The sequence below is a fragment of the Hyla sarda genome, chromosome 4 (genome assembly GCF_029499605.1).
Source record: "Hyla sarda isolate aHylSar1 chromosome 4, aHylSar1.hap1, whole genome shotgun sequence".
Lineage (NCBI taxonomy): Eukaryota > Metazoa > Chordata > Amphibia > Anura > Hylidae > Hyla > Hyla sarda.
Window position 1 is genome coordinate 14,950,811 of NC_079192.1, and position 21,649 is coordinate 14,972,459.

At 42.9% G+C, this 21,649-nt stretch overlaps 1 protein-coding gene across 3 annotated transcripts; it reads left to right on the plus strand.

Moving 5' to 3' along the window:
* The first annotated feature begins 458 nt into the window (after positions 1 to 458).
* WRAP53 (WD repeat containing antisense to TP53) lies at positions 459 to 20,368 on the plus strand. 3 transcript variants are annotated; one of them, XM_056569068.1, is made up of 11 exons: positions 459 to 608; positions 3,425 to 4,733; positions 5,601 to 5,699; positions 6,020 to 6,128; positions 8,986 to 9,074; positions 11,002 to 11,092; positions 11,464 to 11,596; positions 17,751 to 17,959; positions 19,471 to 19,574; positions 19,668 to 19,802; positions 19,897 to 20,368. In XM_056569068.1, exons 2-11 carry the CDS (start codon positions 3,460 to 3,462, stop codon positions 20,081 to 20,083), a joined length of 2,430 nt encoding a protein of 809 aa, XP_056425043.1. In that variant the 5' UTR covers positions 459 to 608; positions 3,425 to 3,459; the 3' UTR covers positions 20,084 to 20,368. The 3 variants fall into 3 exon arrangements, with proteins under 3 accessions (XP_056425043.1, XP_056425044.1, XP_056425042.1); XM_056569069.1 differs by lacking the exon at positions 459 to 608 and adding an exon at positions 619 to 751; XM_056569067.1 differs by lacking the exon at positions 459 to 608 and adding an exon at positions 2,399 to 2,437.
* Positions 20,369 to 21,649: the final 1,281 nt, after the last annotated feature.

Here is a 21,649-nt window from a genome sequence, read left to right on the forward strand (position 1 = left end):
ATGAAAGGTTTAGATACAACAGACTGTTTCAAACTAGATACATTTGTTTCACATGTGACAGTAGTAGATACACCAGACAAGTTTAGATACCCTGAACACTTTGACATCAGTCAGTTATATACACTGGACAGTAGACTTAGATACACAGGAATGTTTCCCACATGACACATTTAGATACACTAAACATTATCACACGTGACAGGATTAGATACACTGAAACACGTGACAGACTCCTCCTCCTCTAAAGGTCTTACCATACCACATAAAAAAAAAAAAAAAATCCCTTCCCTAAACAAACATGGCCACCGGACATTATCCCGCGCTATCTGGCAACATCCGGTTTAAGACGAGAACAGCGTAGTAGCTTTTTTTTTTTCTTCACTTCGCCATTTCATTGGCTGTTTCTTTTCCCGCCCATCGCCTCGCGCAGTCAGTCACCACCTCCTTCCAATATATTGGCTGTTGTAGGAACACCGCGCGTTCCTATTGGACGCTGTGTTATCCTACCCTTTCTTGTGTCCCGAGCGCTGATTGGTGCGTTGACTTTGGTGGGCGGAAGTGTCGCCGGCGCGCTGTCCAAGCTGGCACCGCACATGGATGTTGACAAGGTAACTGATCCTCCATATGGCTGCGTTGCGTATCCGTCTATATTTACACGTTATGGCGCCCTGTAGTGCGACTTTGTTGTTTCTGCTCTGCATACAACACTTGGACATTGTAACGAAAACTCAGCTGTGAGAAGAAGCATTAGGTGATGACTTTGTTGAGCTTCTCAATGTGAACAAAAAAGGTTCCCGTGAATGGACTTGTACTTATTTAGTATGTAGAGGCTGCCCAGACTTGGTCCTCTTTTGCAGAGCTGCATTTCGTTACAGTGTGTCAGTGTAGGTTGGAGATCTCAGTCTGGAGTACAGAACATAGCTCATAGAACGTAGGAGTTCAGCCTGTGTGGCTCCAGCTGTTGCAAAACTATAACTCCCAGCATGCCCGGACAGCCAACGGCTGTCCGGGCATGCTGGGAGTTGTAGTTTTGCAACAGCTGGAGTGCCATAGATGAGAGGGGGGGGGGTGTAAAAAATCCTCTGATCTCCAACCTACACTGACACATTGTAACGACGTCCAACAGGACTAAGTCAGGATAGTGATCACTACTCCGACACAGTGTGACGACTTGTCAGCCGTGCACTGGACTAACACACAAACCTAAAGGCTGAAATCCTGTCACGGAACAAGATTGTTTCTATTCACAGACAGCAAGCAGAGGCTTTGAAGGAGGTGAACGTGACTAACAACCTGCGCTGACACAGCTGAAGGCTCGTTACAATGTACCAGTGTAGAGACGAGCAGTTAAGCACTGACATATTGAAGCTAACCCTCAGCTGACTTCACTAGAACTGGACGTTTCCATTCACTGACAGCAAGCAGAGGCTTTGAAGGAGGTGAAGGTGACTAAAAACCTCTGCTGGCGCAGCTGAAGGCTTGTTACAATGTACCAGTGTAGATAGGAGCAGTTAAGCACTGACATATTGAAGCTAACCCTCAGCTGCCTTCACTAGAACTGGGTGTTTCCATTCACTTACAGCAAGGGGAGGTCTTGAGAATGGAAACATAAGGCCTAGATTACTCTTGGCATTTTTTATTTTACAAAAAATAAAATAAAAACCCAATTTTAGCATTTTTTTGGGTCATGAGTCAAAAATACCATAGTCGGATGCTAGCTTGGAATATATATATATATATATATATATATATATATATATATATATATATATTTTATTATTATTATATATATTTTATTATAATATAATTTTTTTTGTTTTTTTTATTCATGGTGTTTTTAGGCTTCTGGTTTTTCTAAATGGCGTTTGTTTTTTATTTTTTTTATCTTTTTACATCGTTAATAGCATTTTTAGGTCCAGGGGCAGTTTTCTAAGATTTGGGGGTATGTTTTTTTTTTAAATTTTTTTTTTTTTTCCGGGAAATATTCAAATATTGGCATGTCCCTCCCGTTCCCCAAATTCTTCAAGTCACGTGATGAAAGAATCACATGACTTGTGATTAAACAAAATGGCAAAAAAAAAAAAAACACCTATACTAATACACACAATTTTGTTTCTCACAGTCTGAAGATAAAAATGCCACAAAACTGCAAAAAACTGTGAAAAATGGGGGGGGGGGGGGGGATCGGGGTGGAGCTGACGACAACTGCAACAACCCCTCAGCTGTGACAAGTCTTGTCACAATTGCGAATATAAACACACTGGGGCGATTTATGAAACAAACTAGAAAAAAAAACGTTGCCCGTAGCAACCAATCACTGCGCAGCTTTCATTTTCTATTCTGCTGGGCTGTGATCGGTTGCCATGGGCAACAAAGTATTTTTAATTATTATTTGTCGTTTTATAGCTCCCCCTGATGGTACAGGAGGCACTTACAGGTCTGTGTTTAGAGGGAAAGGAATTTCGGCCCTGTTCACATTTTGCGCTATCATAGCGGGTTTTGCCGTGATTTTTCCAGAAATGTGATCACTGTGTCATGTTTTTACCACATTTCTCGAACAAATTTGTGACTGACATTAAATAGGAACTTGGGGCTCACACTATATATATATATATATATATATATATATATATATATATATATACAGCAACAGCAAGCTACCTCCATGTTGGCCTTGCACCCCACCCACCTCTATCAGGTGTGTATATAAGGTGTCTTGGATGTTCCAGATCCTGCCATGCTTACTGAACTGTTCACACAGAGGCATATTCAGTGTAGGGTCCGTCCCAATGAGGCCACCTTATCGCGGTGGGACGGTCCAAGCTATTTGACTGCCGGTGGAGACAAATTTGCGAGCTAAGTGCCTCACTATTTCATAGTTTCACATTGGCATCTATTACACCATAGCTGTATAGTCTCCATGTTTTATCTGCATGTTCATGTTTCACCTATATCCTTGTGCTGGCAGTGTGCTGCTGTATTCTTCTGTTGCTGTATATCTAGCCTAGTAGCGTGCACCTGTAGGCCAGGTCCATATAATAGTTTGGTATCAACTAAAGTACTGGCTGACTTATTCTTTGTCTATATATATATATATATATATATATATATATATATATATATATATATATATATATATATATATATATATATATATATATTCGAGGAGCTTGTGTTGCACGTAACCCTTTGTGCCAAATAAAATGAAGATAAAGCATGTGAAATACAGACCTCTAGATAAATATATCTATATATATGTGTGTGTGTGTGTATGTATATATATATATATATATATATATATATATATTATAATATTTCAGATTCTTTGTGTTCAAATTTGTGACTGAATGGTAACAATAGCGCAGTGTGTACGTAGCTTTATGATGTTGAGTGTTTATTAACCCTGTGTGTGTCGTGGCCTCAGGTGATGTCATCGTGGATGAGGAGGTCACTGTCAGCATGGAGGACCACGCGGAGACCGACGTAGTCAGTGAAATGGAGGAGACACGAGTGGAGGAGGAATGTCGGGCAGGAGAAGACGCGGTGCTGAAAGGAAGCCATCTTTACAGGGCGGAGCAGGAGCTGGTGGAGGCCCCATCTATATTGACCGAGGATCTTGTGGGGGCCCCATCTATAATGACTGAGGAACTTGTGGGGGCCCCATCTATAATGACTGAGGAACTTGTGGGGGCCCCATCTATGACTGAGAAACAGGTGGGGGCCCCATCTATGACTGAGAAACAGGAGGGGGCCCCATCTATGACTGAGAAACAGGAGGGGGCCCCATCTGTAATGACTGAGGAACAGGAGGGGGCCCCATCTGTAATGACTGAGGAGCTGGTGGGGGCCCCATCTGTAATGACTGAGGAACAGGAGGGGGCCCCATCTGTAATGACTGAGGAACAGGAGGGGGCCCCATCTGTAATGACTGAGGAGCAGGAGAGGGCCCCATTTGTAATGACTGAGGAGCTGGTGGGGGCCCCATCTGTAATGGCTGAGGAGCTGGTGGGGGCCCCATCTGTAATGACTGAGGAGCAGGAGGGGGCCCCATCTGTAATGACTGAGGAGCAGGAGAGGGCCCCATTTGTAATGACTGAGGAGCTGGTGGGGGCCCCATCTGTAATGGCTGAGGAGCTGGTGGGGGCCCCATCTGTAATGACTGAGGAGCAGGAGGGGGCCCCATCTGTAATGACTGAGGAGCAGGAGAGGGCCCCATTTGTAATGACTGAGGAGCTGGTGGGGGCCCCATCTGTAATGGCTGAGGAGCTGGTGGGGGCCCCATCTGTAATGACTGAGGAGCAGGAGAGGGCCCCATTTGTAATGACTGAGGAGCTGGTGGGGGCCCCATCTGTAATGGCTGAGGAGCTGGTGGGGGCCCCATCTGTAATGACTGAGGAGCAGGAGAGGGCCCCATTTGTAATGACTGAGGAGCTGGTGGGGGCCCCATCTGTAATGGCTGAGGAGCTGGTGGGGGCCCCCTCTGTAATAACTGAGGACCAAGCTGGAGCATTGGATGAAGATCAGACAGGAGGCCATGTGACTGTCATGGACGTAGCTGGTGATGCCCCCCTTAGCAATGTCCAGGACACAGATGAGACCAACATGGAGGATGAGGGTCTCGGCCCACCAGCCAAGAAGTCCTGTCCTGATCAGCCCCAGCCGGTATGTGATGAATGCCAGGACGATGCACGGGGGGTGGGAGAAGACACAGAGACCCCAGAAGATGCCTACAGGTATTGTACCCCCCCCATCTTTCCTGGATGACACATTGGCCTATATGTGTTTCAAGGAAAGCTGAGTGACATCCCTATGGCTGCCACTTATATCACCCAGCTTTCCCTGACTGCTGAATGCCATTAAGTGTTATGTGTATACTAAACATCCAGAAAGTCTTCAGCCCCGGTCACTTTCTGTTTCTCCTTGTTTCCCATCACTCTGCCCTTAATCCCCCATAATGACAAAGTGATCACATGATGGGACCAATCTAAGTTAAAGGGGTACTCTGGTGAAAAACTATTATTAATTTTTTTTTTTTTTTAATCAGCTGATGCTAGAAAGTTAAACAAATGTGCGATTTACTTCTATTTAAAAATCTTAATCCTTCCAGTACTTATAAGCTGCTGTATGCTCCACAGGAAGTTCTTTTCTTTTTGAATTTCCTTTCTGTCTGACCCCAGTGCTCTCTGCTGACACCTCTGTCCGTATCAGGAACTGTCCAAAGAAGGAGAGGTTTGCTATGGTGATTTTCTTGTACTCTGGACAGTTCCTGACATAGACAGAGGTGTCAGGAGAGAGCACTGTGGTCAGACAGAAAGGAAATTCAAAAAGGAAAAGAACTTCCTGTGGAGCATACAGCAGCTAAGTACTGGAAGGATTAAGATTTTTAAATAGGAGTAAATCGCACATTTGTTTAAAGGGGTATTCCGGGCAAAAACTGGCGTGACGTCACGCCCCCTCCATTCATGTCTATGGGCGGGGGCGTGACGGCCGTCACGCCCCCTCCCATAGACATGAATGGAGGGGGCGTGGCGTGATGTCACATCCCCAGTCCCGGAAACATACATTGTACAACATAATGACCCTCCTGTCTTCTTTTACAGTCCAGCACGATATGACTTCTCCGGGCAGCCGTGGGCACTGACTGGTGCGTGGGCAGAGTACACCAGCTTCCCAGAGAACTTCCTGAAAGGGTGCAAGTGGTGAGTCCCTATCCAAACATAGAGGGGTTAATATTTAAAACAGTGCCCCTTCTGGGATCAATATATTATTGGTGCTGCCCCCTACTGGCTGTATGTGGTAGATCTGTGGTTGGTATTCTGGTTCTGTTGTGTCAGCGCCACCTGTAGGACAGATGCTGGCAGTCACCATTTTTTTTTTTTTTTTTTTTGCTCCACCCACCGGACTTCATGAGGTTAAGTTGGAGTCCGGTAGGTGGAGACTGGTGAAAAGTGAGACATTTATTTTTATTAATAGTTTATTTTTAAATAAAGTTAAATATTGTTGTTTTCTCTTCCCCCAGGGCTCCCGATGGATCCTGTATATTAACAAACAGCGATGACAACATCCTGAGGATCTATAACCTGCCCCCGGAGCTGTACTCTGCTGAATGGGACCTGCTGCAGGAAATGGTGCGTATCACCCTACAGGGGGAGGAGACTCATATATCCTTCTATATATATCACCCTACAGGGGGAGGAGACTCATAGCTCCTTCTATATATATCACCCTGCAGGAGGAGGAGACTCATAGCTCCTTCTATATGTATCACCCTACAGGGGGAGGAGACTCATATATCCTTCTATATATATATCACCCTACAGGAGGAGGAGACTCATATCCTTCTATATATATCACCCTGCAGGGGGAGGAGACTCATATCCTTCTATATGTATCACCCTACAGGGGGAGGAGACTCATATATCCTTCTATATATATCACCCTGCAGGAGGAGGAGACTCATATATCCTTCTATATATATCACCCTGCAGGAGGAGGAGACTCATATCCTTCTATATATATCACCCTGCAGGAGGAGGAGACTCATATCCTTCTATATATATCACCCTACAGGGGGAGGAGACTCATATCCTTCTATATGTATCACCCTACAGGGGGAGGAGACTCATAGCTCCTTCTATATATATCACCCTGCAATAGGAGGAGACTCATAGCTCCTTCTATATATATATATATATATATATATCACCCTGCAGGAGGAGGAGACTCATAGCTCCTTCTATATATATATCACCCTGCAGGGGGAGGAGACTCATATCCTTCTATATATATCACCCTACAGGGGGAGGAGACTCATATCCTTCTATATATATCACCCTGCAGGGGGAGGAGACTCATATATCCTTCTATATATATATCACCCTGCAGGAGGAGGAGACTCATAGCTCCTTCTATATATATCACCCTGCAGGAGGAGGAGAGTCATAGCTCCTTCTATATATATCACCCTGTAGGAGGAGGAGACTCATAGCTCCTTCTATATATATATATATATATATATATATATATATCACCCTGCAGGAGGAGGAGACTCATAGCTCCTTCTATTTATATCACCCTGCAGGAGGCGGAGACTCATAGCTTCTTCTATATATATATCACCCTGCAGGAGGAGGAGACTCATATATCCTTCTATATATATCACCCTGCAGGAGGAGGAGACTCATAGCTCCTTCTATATATATCACCCTGCAGGAGGAGGAGACTCATATATCCTTCTATATATATCACCCTGCAGGAGGAGGAGACTCATAGCTCCTTCTATATATATCACTCTGCAGGAGGAGGAGACTCATAGCTCCTTCTATATATAAATATCACCCTGCAGAAGGAGGAGACTCATATATCCTTCTATATATATATCACCCTGCAGGGGGAGGAGACTCATATATCCTTCTATATATATCACCCTGCAGGAGGAGGAGACTCATAGCTCCTTCTATATATATATCACCCTGCAGGAGGAGGAGACTCATATATCCTTCTATATATATCACCCTGCAGGAGGAGGAGACTCATAGCTCCTTCTATATATATCACCCTGCAGGAGGAGGAGACTCATAGCTCCTTCTATATATATCACCCTGCAGGAGGAGGAGACTCATAGATCCTTCTATATATATCACCCTGCAGGAGGAGGAGACTCATAGATCCTTCTATATATATATCACCCTGCAGGAGGAGGAGACTCATAGCTCCTTCTATATATATCACCCTGCAGGAGGAGGAGACTCATATCTCCTTCTATATATATCACCTTGCAGGAGGAGGAAACTCATATATCCTTCTATATATATCACCCTGCAGGAGGAGGAGACTCATAGCTCCTTCTATATATATTACCCTGCAGGAGGAGGAGACTCATAGCTCCTTCTATATATATATATATATCACCCTGCAGGAGGAGGGGACTCATAGCTCCTTCTATATATATCACCCTGCAGGAGGAGGAGACTCATAGCTCCTTCTATATATATCACCCTGCAGGGGGAGGAGACTCATATATCCTTCTATATATATATCACCCTGCAGGAGGAGGAGACTCATATACCCTTCTATATATATCACCCTGCAGGAGGAGGAGACTCATAGCTCCTTCTATATATATCACCCTGCAGGAGGAGGAGACTCATATATCCTTCTATATATATCACCCTGCAGGAGGAGGAGACTCATAGCTCCTTCTATATATATCACCCTGCAGGAGGAGGAGACTCATATCCTTCTATATATATATATCACCCTGCAGGAGGAGGAGACTCATAGCTCCTTCTATATATATCACCCTGCAGGAGGAGGAGACTCATAGATCCTTCTATATATATCACCCTGCAGGAGGAGGAGACTCATAGATCCTTCTATATATATATCACCCTGCAGGAGGAGGAGACTCATAGCTCCTTCTATATATATCACCCTGCAGGAGGAGGAGACTCATATCTCCTTCTATATATATCACCTTGCAGGAGGAGGAAACTCATATATCCTTCTATATATATCACCCTGCAGGAGGAGGAGACTCATAGCTCCTTCTATATATATTACCCTGCAGGAGGAGGAGACTCATAGCTCCTTCTATATATATATATATATCACCCTGCAGGAGGAGGGGACTCATAGCTCCTTCTATATATATCACCCTGCAGGAGGAGGAGACTCATAGCTCCTCCTATATATATCACCCTGCAGGAGGAGGAGACTCATAGCTCCTTCTATATACATCACCCTTCAGGAGGAGGAGACTCACAGCCCCTTCTATATATATATCACCCTGCAGGAGGAGGAGACTCATATATCCTTCTATATACATCACCCTTCAGGAGGAGGAGACTCACAGCCCCTTCTATATATATATCACCCTTCAGGAGGAGGAGACTCACAGCCCCTTCTATATATATATATCACCCTGCAGTAGGCGGGACCTTTTCGGTTTTGTCTTTGTACATTCACTGTTCTCTTCTCTTCCAGGCTCCAGTTCTCCGGATGTCGGAGGGAGACACCATATACGATTATTGCTGGTATCCCCTGATGAATTCCTGTGAGCCGGACTCCTGCTTGTAAGTGTCTGTATGTGGAGTAATATAATTACTTCTATTAAAAAAAATCTTAATCCTTTCAATAATTATCAGCTGCTGAAGTTGAGTTGCTGTTTTCTGTCTGGCAATAGTGCTCTCTGCTGACACCTCTGTCTGTCTCGGGAACTGCAGAGTAGAAGAGGTTTACTATGGGGATTTGCTTCTACTCCGGACTGTTCCTGAGACAGGTGTCGCCAGAGAGCACTTAGACAGAAAGAACTACTCACCTTCAGCAGCTCATAAGTACTGAAAGGATTAAGATTTTTTAATAGAAGTAATTTACAAATCTGTTAAACTCTCTGGAGCCAGTTGATAAATAAAAAAGTTTTTTTCCTGGATAACCCCTATAAAGGGGTGTTCCAGCCCTAAAAATGTATCCTCTACCCACACAATAGGGATAAGTGTATGATCGCTCGGGGGGGGGCGATCTCTCGGACTCTAAGCGGTCCCCCAATTCTCTATGCTTAATGGAGTGGAGGGCTGGCTTGAGCCACATGCATTGTCTATAGCAGTGGTCTCCAACCTGCGGACCTCCAGATGTTGCAAAACTACAACTCCCAGCATGCCCATACGGGCATGCTGGGAATTGTAGTTTTGCAACATCTGGAGGTCCGCAGGTTGGAGATCATTGGTCTATAGGAACACTGGAGACCCCATAGCGATGTACTTTGGTATCTCCGCTGCTGCTATAGGCAATACATGGACCCCCTAAATCAGGTACTTTTTGTCAGGGTTAGATTACCCCCTTAACCCCTACCCAGCGCTGTCCCAATCCCACCAGTGCTTGTAGTGCCACCGTTGTCCGAATATGACATCATGTGATGATGCACCTTTGTATACATCTGCAAAGCTGTCTTCACTTAAAGGGGTACTCCGCCCCTAGACATCTTATCCCCTATCCAAATGATAGGGGATAATGTGTCTGATCGCGGGGGTCCTGCCGTTGGGACCCCTCGCAATCTCTTCTGCGGCACCCCAGACATCCGGTGCACGGAGCAAACTTGCCGGATGACTAGCGATGCAGCGCCGGAAGCTAGTGACGCCACTCCTCCTCTCAATGGAAGTCTATAGGAGGGGGTGTGACATCGCAATGCCCCCTCCCATAGACTTGCATAGAGGGAGTGTGGCATGGCGTCACGAGGGGACGTGGCCGTGAACTCGCTAGCCTCCGTCGCAGGGGGATCACGGGGTGGGTCCGACATCTTATCCCCTATCATTTTGTATAGGGCTTAAAGGGGTATTCCAGGCCAAATGTATTTATTTTTTTTTATCAACTGGCTCCGGAAAGTTAAACAGATTTGTAAATTTCTTCTATTAAAAAATCTTAACTATTGGAAGGATTATTAGCTTCTGAAGTTGAGTTGTTGTTTTCTGTCTAACTGCTCTCTGATGTTTCACGTCCCGGGAGCTGTGCAGTTCCTATGGGGATATTTTCCCATCATGCACAGCTCCCGGGACGTAACCTCATCATTGAGCAGTTAGACAGAAAACTTTAGAAGCTAATAACTATTGGAAGGATTAAGATTTTTTTTTTAATAGAAGTAATTTACAAATCTGTTTAACTTTCCGGAGCCAGTTGAGATATATATATATATATATATATATATATATATATATTATTTATATTATTTATATTAATTATATTATATAATATATATATAATATAATATAATATAATTAATATAATATAATTAATATAATATAATTAATATAATATAATTAATATAATATAATTAATATAATATAATATAATTAATATAATATAATATAATAGTTTTGCCTGGAATACCCCTTTAAGATGTCTATGGGCGGAGTGCCCCTTTAAGTCTTGCTCACACAGCTGGGGGTTTGTCACAATGTGCGTGACAATTTCTACCGTCTATTACACTGACATTAATGTCTCCTGCAGTGTCGCCAGCAGCAGCCGTGACAACCCCATACATGTCTGGGACGCCTTCACCGGGCACCTCAAGGCTTCATACCGAGCCTATAACCATCTGGTAAGTGTGTCACTAGAGATGAGTGAACTTACAGTAAATTCAATTCGTCACGAACTTCTCGGCTCGGCAGTTGATGACTTATCCTGCGTAAATTAGTTCAGCTTTCTGGTGCTCCGGTGGGCTGGAAAAGGTGGATACAGTCCTAGGAAAGAGTCTCCTAGGACTGTATCCACCTTTTCCAGCCCACCGGAGCACCTGAAAGCTGAACTAATTTATGCAGGAAAAGTCATCAACTGCCGAGCCGAGAAGTTCGTGACGAATCAAATTTACTGTAAGTTCGCTCATCTCTATGTGTCACCCTGCGGGAGGGGAGTAGGGAGAACACCCTCCAGGAGGCGGAGCTTACCCCTTTTCACCCTTGTCTTCCTCAGGACGAGCTGACCGCCGCTCACTCGCTGTGCTTCTCGCCGGATGGATCCCGCCTGTTTTGCGGCTTCGATAAGATGGTTCGCATATTTGACACTTCCCGGCCTGGAAGAGACTGCGAGAGTCGCCCCACGTTCCGTAAGTTTTGAGGGCGAGGAGCATCTTGTGATAGGATTGTAGCTCCTATAATCTGCCATACCCTTTTTTAGTCTCTCTTCACAATTTTTGTGATGTGGTTTAATTGAAACGGCATTAAAACTGGCGTCATTGTTGCCGCGATTTCAAGAAAAACCCTTAGCCCTTGAGTTGTCCTCTTCTGTCGGGCTGTTCTAGCTTTTCCTGAAAAGTTTTCCAATGACTACACCTTCCATTATACCAGTGTTTTCCAAACAGTGTGTCTCCAGCTGTTGCAAAAGTGCTGTTTTGCAACAGCTGGAGGCACCCTGATTGGGGAAACACTGGCTTGGGCAGGGAACACACATTGCCCGAATATGTGTCTGTCTCAACCAACGGGCACCCAAGTAATCAACATAAAATATCCTTAAGAAGTTGAACTTTTTATAATTTTTTTTTTATTAAAGGGGTACTCCGCCCCTAGACATCTTATCCCCTATCCAAAGGATAGGGGATAAGATGTCTGCTCACGGGGGTCATGCTGCTGGGACCCCCCCGCGATCTCTCCTGCAGCACCCAGCATTCGCCGGGTGCTGCAGAGAGATCGCTGGGGGTCCCAGCTTCAGGACCCCCGCGATCAGACATCTTATCCCCTATCCTTTGGATAGGGGATAAGATGTCTATACCCCTTTAAGGGCCATTCAAATAGAATATACCGTATTTTTCGCCATCAGACGCACCCAATTTTAAAGGAGGAAAATCTAAAAAAAAATAAGATTCTGAACCAAATACAATGTAAAGTATAGGACAGTGATCTTCAACCTGCGGACCTCCAGATGTTGTAAAACTACAACTCCCAGCATGCCCGGACAGCCGTTGGCAGTCCGGGCATGCTGGGAGTTGTAGTTTTGCAACATATGGAGGTCCGCAGGTTAAAGACCACTGGTATAGGAGGTAATACTCGCGTGTCCCCGCCGCTTCGGACCCGTCACCGCTGCCCTGGATGTCGCCCTCAATCGCTGTCTCCGCGTCCCCGGAACATCTCTGCTGCCCGGGATCCTCGCTGTCTGTCGCCGCCATCACGTTGCTACGCACGCCGCTCCTATTGGATGACGGGACGGCGTGCGCGATGAAGTGATGACGACAAAGGAGAGCGCTGGCCATGCAGGGGATCCCGGCACGGAGCAGACACGGAGGAGGCAGGTAAGGTCCCTCCCGGTGTCCTGTAAGCTGTTCGGGACGCCGCGGCGGTCCCGAACAGCCCGACTGAGCAGCAGGGTTAGTTTCACTTTCGCTTCAGAAGGGTTAATACAGGGCATCACCGCAATCGGTGATGTCCCGTATTAGCCGCGGGTCCCGGCCGTTGATGGCCGCAGGGACCGCCGCGATAGGACAGGGTTTTAATGTGTATTTGCTGTATAAGACGCACCAACTTTTCTCCCCCAAGAAAAAGTGCGTCTTATACGGTGAAAAATACGGTAACTCAAATAGACTAATAGGCTAGTCATAGCACTAATACCAGTCTGAGCACTACCCAGCGCTGCCCCCTGGTGTCATAATTTACCTGGTGCTGCCACCATCACATCAACAGGCACATAACTGCTTAACAACACATATATACATAATAATACACATATAAATAACAACACATATATACATAATAATACATATATAAATAACAACACATATATACATAATAATACATATATACATAACAACACATATATACATAACAACACATATATACATAACAACACATATATACATAACAACACATATATACATTACAACACATATATACATAACACATATATACATAATAATACATATATAAATAACAACACATATATACATAATAATACATATATACATAACAACACATATATACATAATAATACATATATACATAATACATATATACATAACAACACATATATACATAATAATACATATATAAATAACAACACATATATACATAATAATACATATATACATAACAACACATATATACATAACAACACATATATACATTACAACACATATATACATAACACATATATACATAATAATACATATATAAATAACAACACATATATACATATATACATAACACATATATACATAATAATACATATATACATAATACATATATACATAACAACACATATATACATAACAACACATATATACATAACACATATATACATAATAATACATATATACATAACAACACATATATACATAATAATACATATATACATAACACATACATATATAAATAACACACATATATTAATAACACATATATATACATAATAATACATATATAAATAACAACACATATATACATAATAATACATATATACATAATAATACATATATAAATAACAACACATATATACATAATACATATATACATAACAACACATATATACATAATAATACATATATACATAACAACACATATATACATAATAATACATATATACATAACACATACATATATAAATAACACACATATATTAATAACACATATATATACATAATAATACATATATAAATAACAACACATATATACATAATAATACATATATACATAATAACACATATATACATAACACATATATACATAATAATACATATATAAATAACACATATATACATAAAGCACATATATAAATAACACATATATACATAACACATATACATAACAATACATATGTATGTGTTATTTATGTGTTATTTATATATGTATGTGTTATGTATATATGTGTTATGTATATATGCATTATTATGTATATATGTGTTATGTATATATGCATTATTATGTATATATGTGTTATGTATATATGCATTATGTATATATGTGTTATTTATATATGTGCTTTATGTATATATGTGTTATTTATATATGTATATATGTGTTATGTATATATGTTATGTATATATGTGTTATTTATATATGCATTATTATGTATATATGTGTTATTTATATATGTGCTTTATGTATATATGTGTTATCTATATGTGTTATGTATATATGTGTTAAGTATATATGTGTTATTTATATATGTATGTGTTATTTATATAACACATATATACATAACACATATATACATAACATATATACATAATAATACATATATACATAATAACACATATATAAATAACACAACACATACATAATACATATATAAATAACACATATATACATGTATAAATAACAAGACATATATACATAACAAGACATATATACATAACACATATATAAATAACAAGACATATATACATAATAATACATATAAATAACAAGACATATATACATAATACATATAAAATAACAATACATATATACATAACACATATATACATAATAATACATATATACATAACAAGACATATATACATAACAAGACATATATAAATAACAAGACATATATACATATACATAATAACACATATATACATAATAACACATATATACATAATAACACATATATACATAATAATACATATATAAATAACAAGACATATATACATAATACATATATAAATAACACATAATAACGAGTATATTCACAGCCGTGCGCCCTTCATAGCTGGGAAGTGTCCTAAAAAATAGAATAAGTAAAATAAAGCAGAACACTTTTGTCGTCCTTGCTTCTGTGATGACAATGGCGGTATCACAACCCCGCTGTCCGGAGCCGTGATGTCATACACCCGTTCTGCCCGTCTTTACAGTCGCAGATTGGATGAACAGTCATATGACATTGAGAGCAGGGAGAACAATGTTGTTATACCACCAGCGGCACGAGAGCGAGGAAGGGAAGGCTGGGTTCACACCACGTTTCGTTAAATACGGTTCCCGAATACGGCTGGGAGGAGGGGGGCGGGGCTTAATCACGGCGCCCGCACTCAGCCGTATTCGGCAACCATATTTAATGTATGTCTATGAGCCGACCGGAGTGAACCGCAGCCTCCGGTCGGCTTTGTTTTCGGCCGTATGCGGTTTCCCGACCGTAGGCAAAAACGTGGTCGACCGGAGGCTGCGGTTCACTCCGGTCGGCTCATAGACATACATTAAATATGGTTGCCGAATACGGCTGAGTGCGGGCGCCGTGATTAAGCCCTGCCCCCCTCCTCCCAGCCATATACGGGAACTGTATTTAACGAAACGTGGTGTGAACCCAGCCTTAGGATGTTTTTTCTTAACCCCTTAAAGGAGTAGTCCAGTGGTGATTCAGTGGTTTACAACTTATCCCCTATCTTAAGGATAGGGGATAAGTTGCAGATCGCGGGGGGTCCGACCTCTGGGGCCCCCTGCGGTCTCCTGTACGGAGCCCTGACAGCCCGCGGGAAGGGGGCGTGTCGACCTCCGCACGAAGCGGCGGCCGACACGCCCCCTCAATACAACTCTATGGCAGAGCCGAAGCGCTGCCTTCGGCAATCTCCGGCTCTGCCATTGAGATGTATTGAGGGGGCGTGTCTACCGCCGCCTCGTGCGGGGGTCGACACCCGCTATCTCGGCGGAGAGCCGGGGCCCCGTACAGAGAGATCGCAGGGGGCCCCAGAGGTCGGACCCCCCGCGATCTCAAACTTATCCCCTATCCTTAGGATAGGGGATAAGTTTTTCACCACTGGACTACCCCTTTAAGGACCAGGCCAATTTTATTTATGCATTTCCCTTTTTTCCTCCTCCCCTTCTAAAAATCATAACTCTTTTATATATTTTCATATGAGGCTTGTTTTTTGCGCGACCAGTTGTCGTAATGATATCCATCCTTTTACCATAAAATGTACGGCGAAATTAAAAAAAATACTATTTGGGGAAATTGAAGGTTTTGTTTTCACGCCGTACAATTTACAGTACAAATGAGATGTTTTCTTTATTCTGTGGTCAAATACGATTAATATGATACCCGTGATTATACACTTTTCTATTATTGTACCGCTTAAAAAAAAATCTCAAACCTTTTAACCAAATTAGTGCGTTTTAAAACCCCGCTATTTTGACGACCTATAACTTTTCCACTTTTCCGTTTAAGCGGCGGTATGAGGGCTCATTTTTTGCGCCATGACCTCCGTCCACCATTATAGATGATTGGATCCCTGCGGCAACGCTTCGGGTGATCCGATCATCCATTTTAGTGGCCGCACATCGCGTGATCTGTATTGATCACGGGATGTGCGTGGTTAATGGCGGACCTCAGCGTGATTGATGATGATTGCCATTGCCGGCGGGTCCCTGGCTGCTGGGACCTGCCGCTCATGACACGAGCATCACTCCGGTGCTCGTGGTCATGTACAGGACGTAAATGTACGTCATGGTGCCTTAAAGGACAACTGCAGCACAATATACACTTATCCCCTATCTACAAGATAGGCGATAAATGTTTGACCGCGGGGGGTCCGACCGCTGGGACCCCCCCCCCTCGATATCCCTAACGGGGCGCTGAAGGCGCGTAGCGTCGACCTAGAGGTCGGCGGTGACGCCCCGCCTCCTCCCCGTCCCCATACAGTTCTATGGGGGAGACAGGGAAGCAGGAACACTGCCTCCCCGCCTCTCCCATAGAGATGTATGGAGGAGGGGTGCCGGCTGCAATGTCATGCTGTGGCTGGCACACCCTCTGCACGGGAGAGCCGCGGCCCCGTACAGGAGATCACAGGGGGCCCCAGCGTTGGGACCCCCCCGCGATCAAACACTTATCCCCTATCTTGTGGATAGGGGATAAGTGTTAATTACGCTGCAGATGTCCTTTAAGTACCAGGGCACAAGGACGGACATTTACGTCCTATGTCGTTAAGGGGTTAATTTATTATTTTATATTAACCTCCTCCCTCTCCTTATGCCTGGACAATCCCTTTAATTGATGGTTCCAGTTCAAGGCCACCTTCCCCATAGCGCTGTATACTCTCTCTTGAACCATTAAAGTTTTTTAAAGCGACAGTGCCCATTTTACATCCCTCATGGTTTTGCATTAGTGAAAGGCAATTCTGCTTCCTCAGGGGACAACCCCAAGGAAACAGGGACATCACCTATAATTATGGGTGGGGGGAGCTATGAGGGCAGCCATATTGCTTCTCCGCTATCTTTCTCAGAAACAGATATTAAGAACTATTACCAATGCAGTTATCCGTGTGTTATGACTATGGGGGTGATTTTCCTGTTCTTGTGCAGAGAAGAAGCTGGGTCAGCCGGGGATCATCTCGTGCATGGCCTTCAGCCCGGATCAGGACATGTATGCCTGCGGCTCGTACTCCCGATGTCTGGGCCTCTACTCCTATGAGGAAGGGGTGACGCTGGCCGTCCTGCACGGCCCAATAGGAGGCGTCACCCACCTGCTGTTCTCTGCAGATGGCCGCTGCATCTTCTCCGGAGGCAGAAAGGTAAATGATTGATAAACCTGAGGTGACAGTATATAGACCATCCAGCTACCTACCGCCTATAGCGGGGTCTCCCAGACAGGGTAATCCTGACACTGACAAGATGTTGACTGTAGGACAGGTGCATGCAGTTTATTTTTTCCTTGTTATTTGCCAGGTAAGGCTTTGGGAAGGGGGTACTGACAGTATTTACTTATCCTACAGTCACCTCTCCCCTGTCCTACAGTCACCTCTCCCCTGTCCTACAGTCACCTCTCCTGACATGGCTGATGGCAGAGGACAATAGATTGTGTTCACTTATCTTACAGCCACCTCTCCTCTGTCCTACAGTCACCTCTCCTGACATAGCTGATAGCAGAGGACAATAGATTGTGTTCACTTATCTTACAGCCACCTCTCCCCTGTCCTACAGTCACCTCTCCCCTGTCCTACAGTCACCTCTCCTGACATGGCTGATAGCAGAGGACAATAGATTGTGTTCACTTATCTTACAGCCACCTCTCCCCTGTCCTACAGTCACCTCTCCCCTGTCCTACAGTCATCTCTCCTCTGTCCTACAGTCACCTATCCTGACATGGCTGATAGATAAATGAACACAATCCATTGTCCTCTGCTATCAGCCATGTCAGGAGAGGTGACTGTAGGACAGGGGAGAGGTGACTGTAGGACAGGGGAGAGGTGACTGTAGGACAGGGGAGGGGTGACTGTTAGATAAATGAACACAATCCATTGTCCTCTGCTAACAGTCACCCCTCCCCTGTCCTACAGTCACCTCTCCTGACATGGCTGATAGCAGAGGACAATAGATTATGTTCACTTATCTTACAGCCACCCCTCCCCTGTCCTACAGTCACCTCTCCCCTCCTGACATGGCTGATAATTGAGAACAATAGACTATACTCACCTGTCCTACATTCACCTCTCCCCAGCCTGACATGGCTGATGGCAGAGGGCAATAGATTGTGTTCTCTTATCTTACAGTCACCTCTCCCCTGTCCTACAGTCACCTCTCCTGACCTGGCTGGTAGCAGAGGACAATTGATTGTGTTCACTTATCTTAGTCGCCTCTCCCCACCTGACATGGCTGATAGCAGAAAACGATACATTTTATTCACCTGTCCTACAGTCACCTCTCCCCAGCCTGACATGGCTGATGGCAGAGGACAATAGATTGTGTTCACTTATCCTACAGTCACCTCTCCCCTGTCCTACAGTCATGTCTCCATAGCCTAACATGGCTGATAACAGAAAACAATTCATTATATTCACCTGTCCTACAGTCACCTCTCACCTCCTGACATGCCTGTTATCAGCCAGCTCTGACAGGCAGTGACGATATATGCAAAAACCTTCACTTTGGCAGATCCCCATGTGACCGATATCCATCTTCTATAACACTGCTGTACTACTATAAGCTCCGGACTAGAGGTGTACTGGCCCTTTAATGCAGCAGCAGTAGCCGTATCTTAAAGGAGCGGGATCTCAATTTGAATGCCTGTGGTTCCCCCTTGCAGGACCCTGAGATCTTGTGCTGGGACGTCCGTCACCCCGGGCAGGTTCTGACCTCTCTGAGACGTAACGTCACCACCAACCAGAGGATGTACTTTGACATGGAAAGGTGAGTGCTGGCTCCACCCCCATTCGCCGTTCTGCTAGGCGGTAACCAATAATGTGATGCGTTTACTACCTTCCGCTCTCCTTTTTTTTATAGCTCCGGCCGCTACCTTCTCAGTGGGGACACGCAGGGGGTGGTGTCTGTATGGGACATGTTATCACCGCCGGAGGACGGCGTATTGTTACCGACACTGCAGTTCCAGGGGCAAAAAGACTGCGTGAACGGCATCAGGTGAGAAGGCCAAACGTGAGCTTAAATTGCGTAACTTATTTTTTATAACATTTTTCATTAATTTTATTATATTTTTTTTTTCCCCCCACTACAGCCTTCACCCATCTCTACCCATCCTGGCCACCGCGTCAGGACAGCGAAAATTCCCGGAGTCGGAAGATGAGATGAGCGAAGATGACTCCCTGAAGAAGTCACTAAAGAGAGCGAAACCCGTCAAGGCTGGAGAAAACTCGCTGCAGCTCTGGTGGTGCGGAGGAGGCAGAAGCAGCGATGATGGCTAACAGCAGTGTTTCTCAACCAGGGTGCCTCCAGCTGATGCAAAACTACAACTCCCAGCATGCCTGGACAGCCTTCGGCTGTCCCGGCATGCTGTGAATTGTAGTTTTGCAACAGGCTGGACTATATGAGACACAGGAGCACAGCAGACATAATGTCCCATAGACATGGTGCACCTCACATTACCGTATACACTGATTTTTCTTCTATTTTGTACATATGTATTTTTTGAGGTATCTGTAAATATTTTATACCTGGTGTACAGTGTGAATTCAATAAAGATTCCCGTACAGTTATATCAAGCTTGGATCAAATGGATGTGGGGGGTGCACTGAAAAATTGGGAAGGGCATAGGACCTGCAAGGTAATGAAGCTCTTTACATGTATCTACTATAATACTGCTCCCTATATACAAGAAAATAACTACTATAATACTGCTCCTATATACAAGAATATAACTACTATAATACTGCTCCTATATACAAGAATACAACTACTATAATACTGCCTCCTATATACAAGAATATAACTACAATAATACTGCTCCTATATACAAGAATATAACTACTATAATACTGCTCATATATACAAGAATATAACTACTATAATACTGCTCCTATATACAAGAATATAACTACTATAATACTGCTCCTATATACAAGAATACAACTACTATAATACTGCCTCCTATATACAAGAATATAACTACAATAATACTGCTCCTATATACAAGAATATAACTACTATAATACTGCTCCTATATACAAGAATATAACTACTATAATACTGCTCCTATATACAAGAATATAACTACTGTAATACTGCCTCCTATATACAAGAATATAACTACTATAATACTGCTCCTATATATAAGAATATAACTACTATAATACTGTTCCTATATACAAGAATATAACTACTATAATACTGCTCCTATATACAAGAATATAACTACTATAATACTGCTCCTGTATACAAGAATATAACTACTATAATACTGCTCCCTATATACAAGAATATACCTACTATAATACTGCTCCCATATACAAGAATATAACTACTATAATACTGCTCCCTATATACAAGAATATAACTACTATAATACTGCTCCTATATACAAGAATATAACTACTATAATACTGCTCCTATATACAAGAATATAACTACTATAATACTGCTCCTATATACAAGAATATAACTACTATAATACTGCTCCTGTATACAAGAATATAACTACTATAATACTGCTCCCTATATACAAGAATATACCTACTATAATACTGCTCCTATATACAAGAATATAACTACTATAATACTGCTCCCTATATACAAGAATATAACTACTATAATACTGCTCCTATATACAGGAATATAACTACTATAATACTGCTCCTATATACAAGAATATAACTACTATAATACTGCTCCTATATACAAGAATAATAACTACTATAATTCTGCTCCTATATACAAGAATAATAACTACTATAATACTGCTCCTATATACAAGAATATAACTACTATAATATTGCCTCCTATATACAAGAACATAACTACTATAATACTGCCTC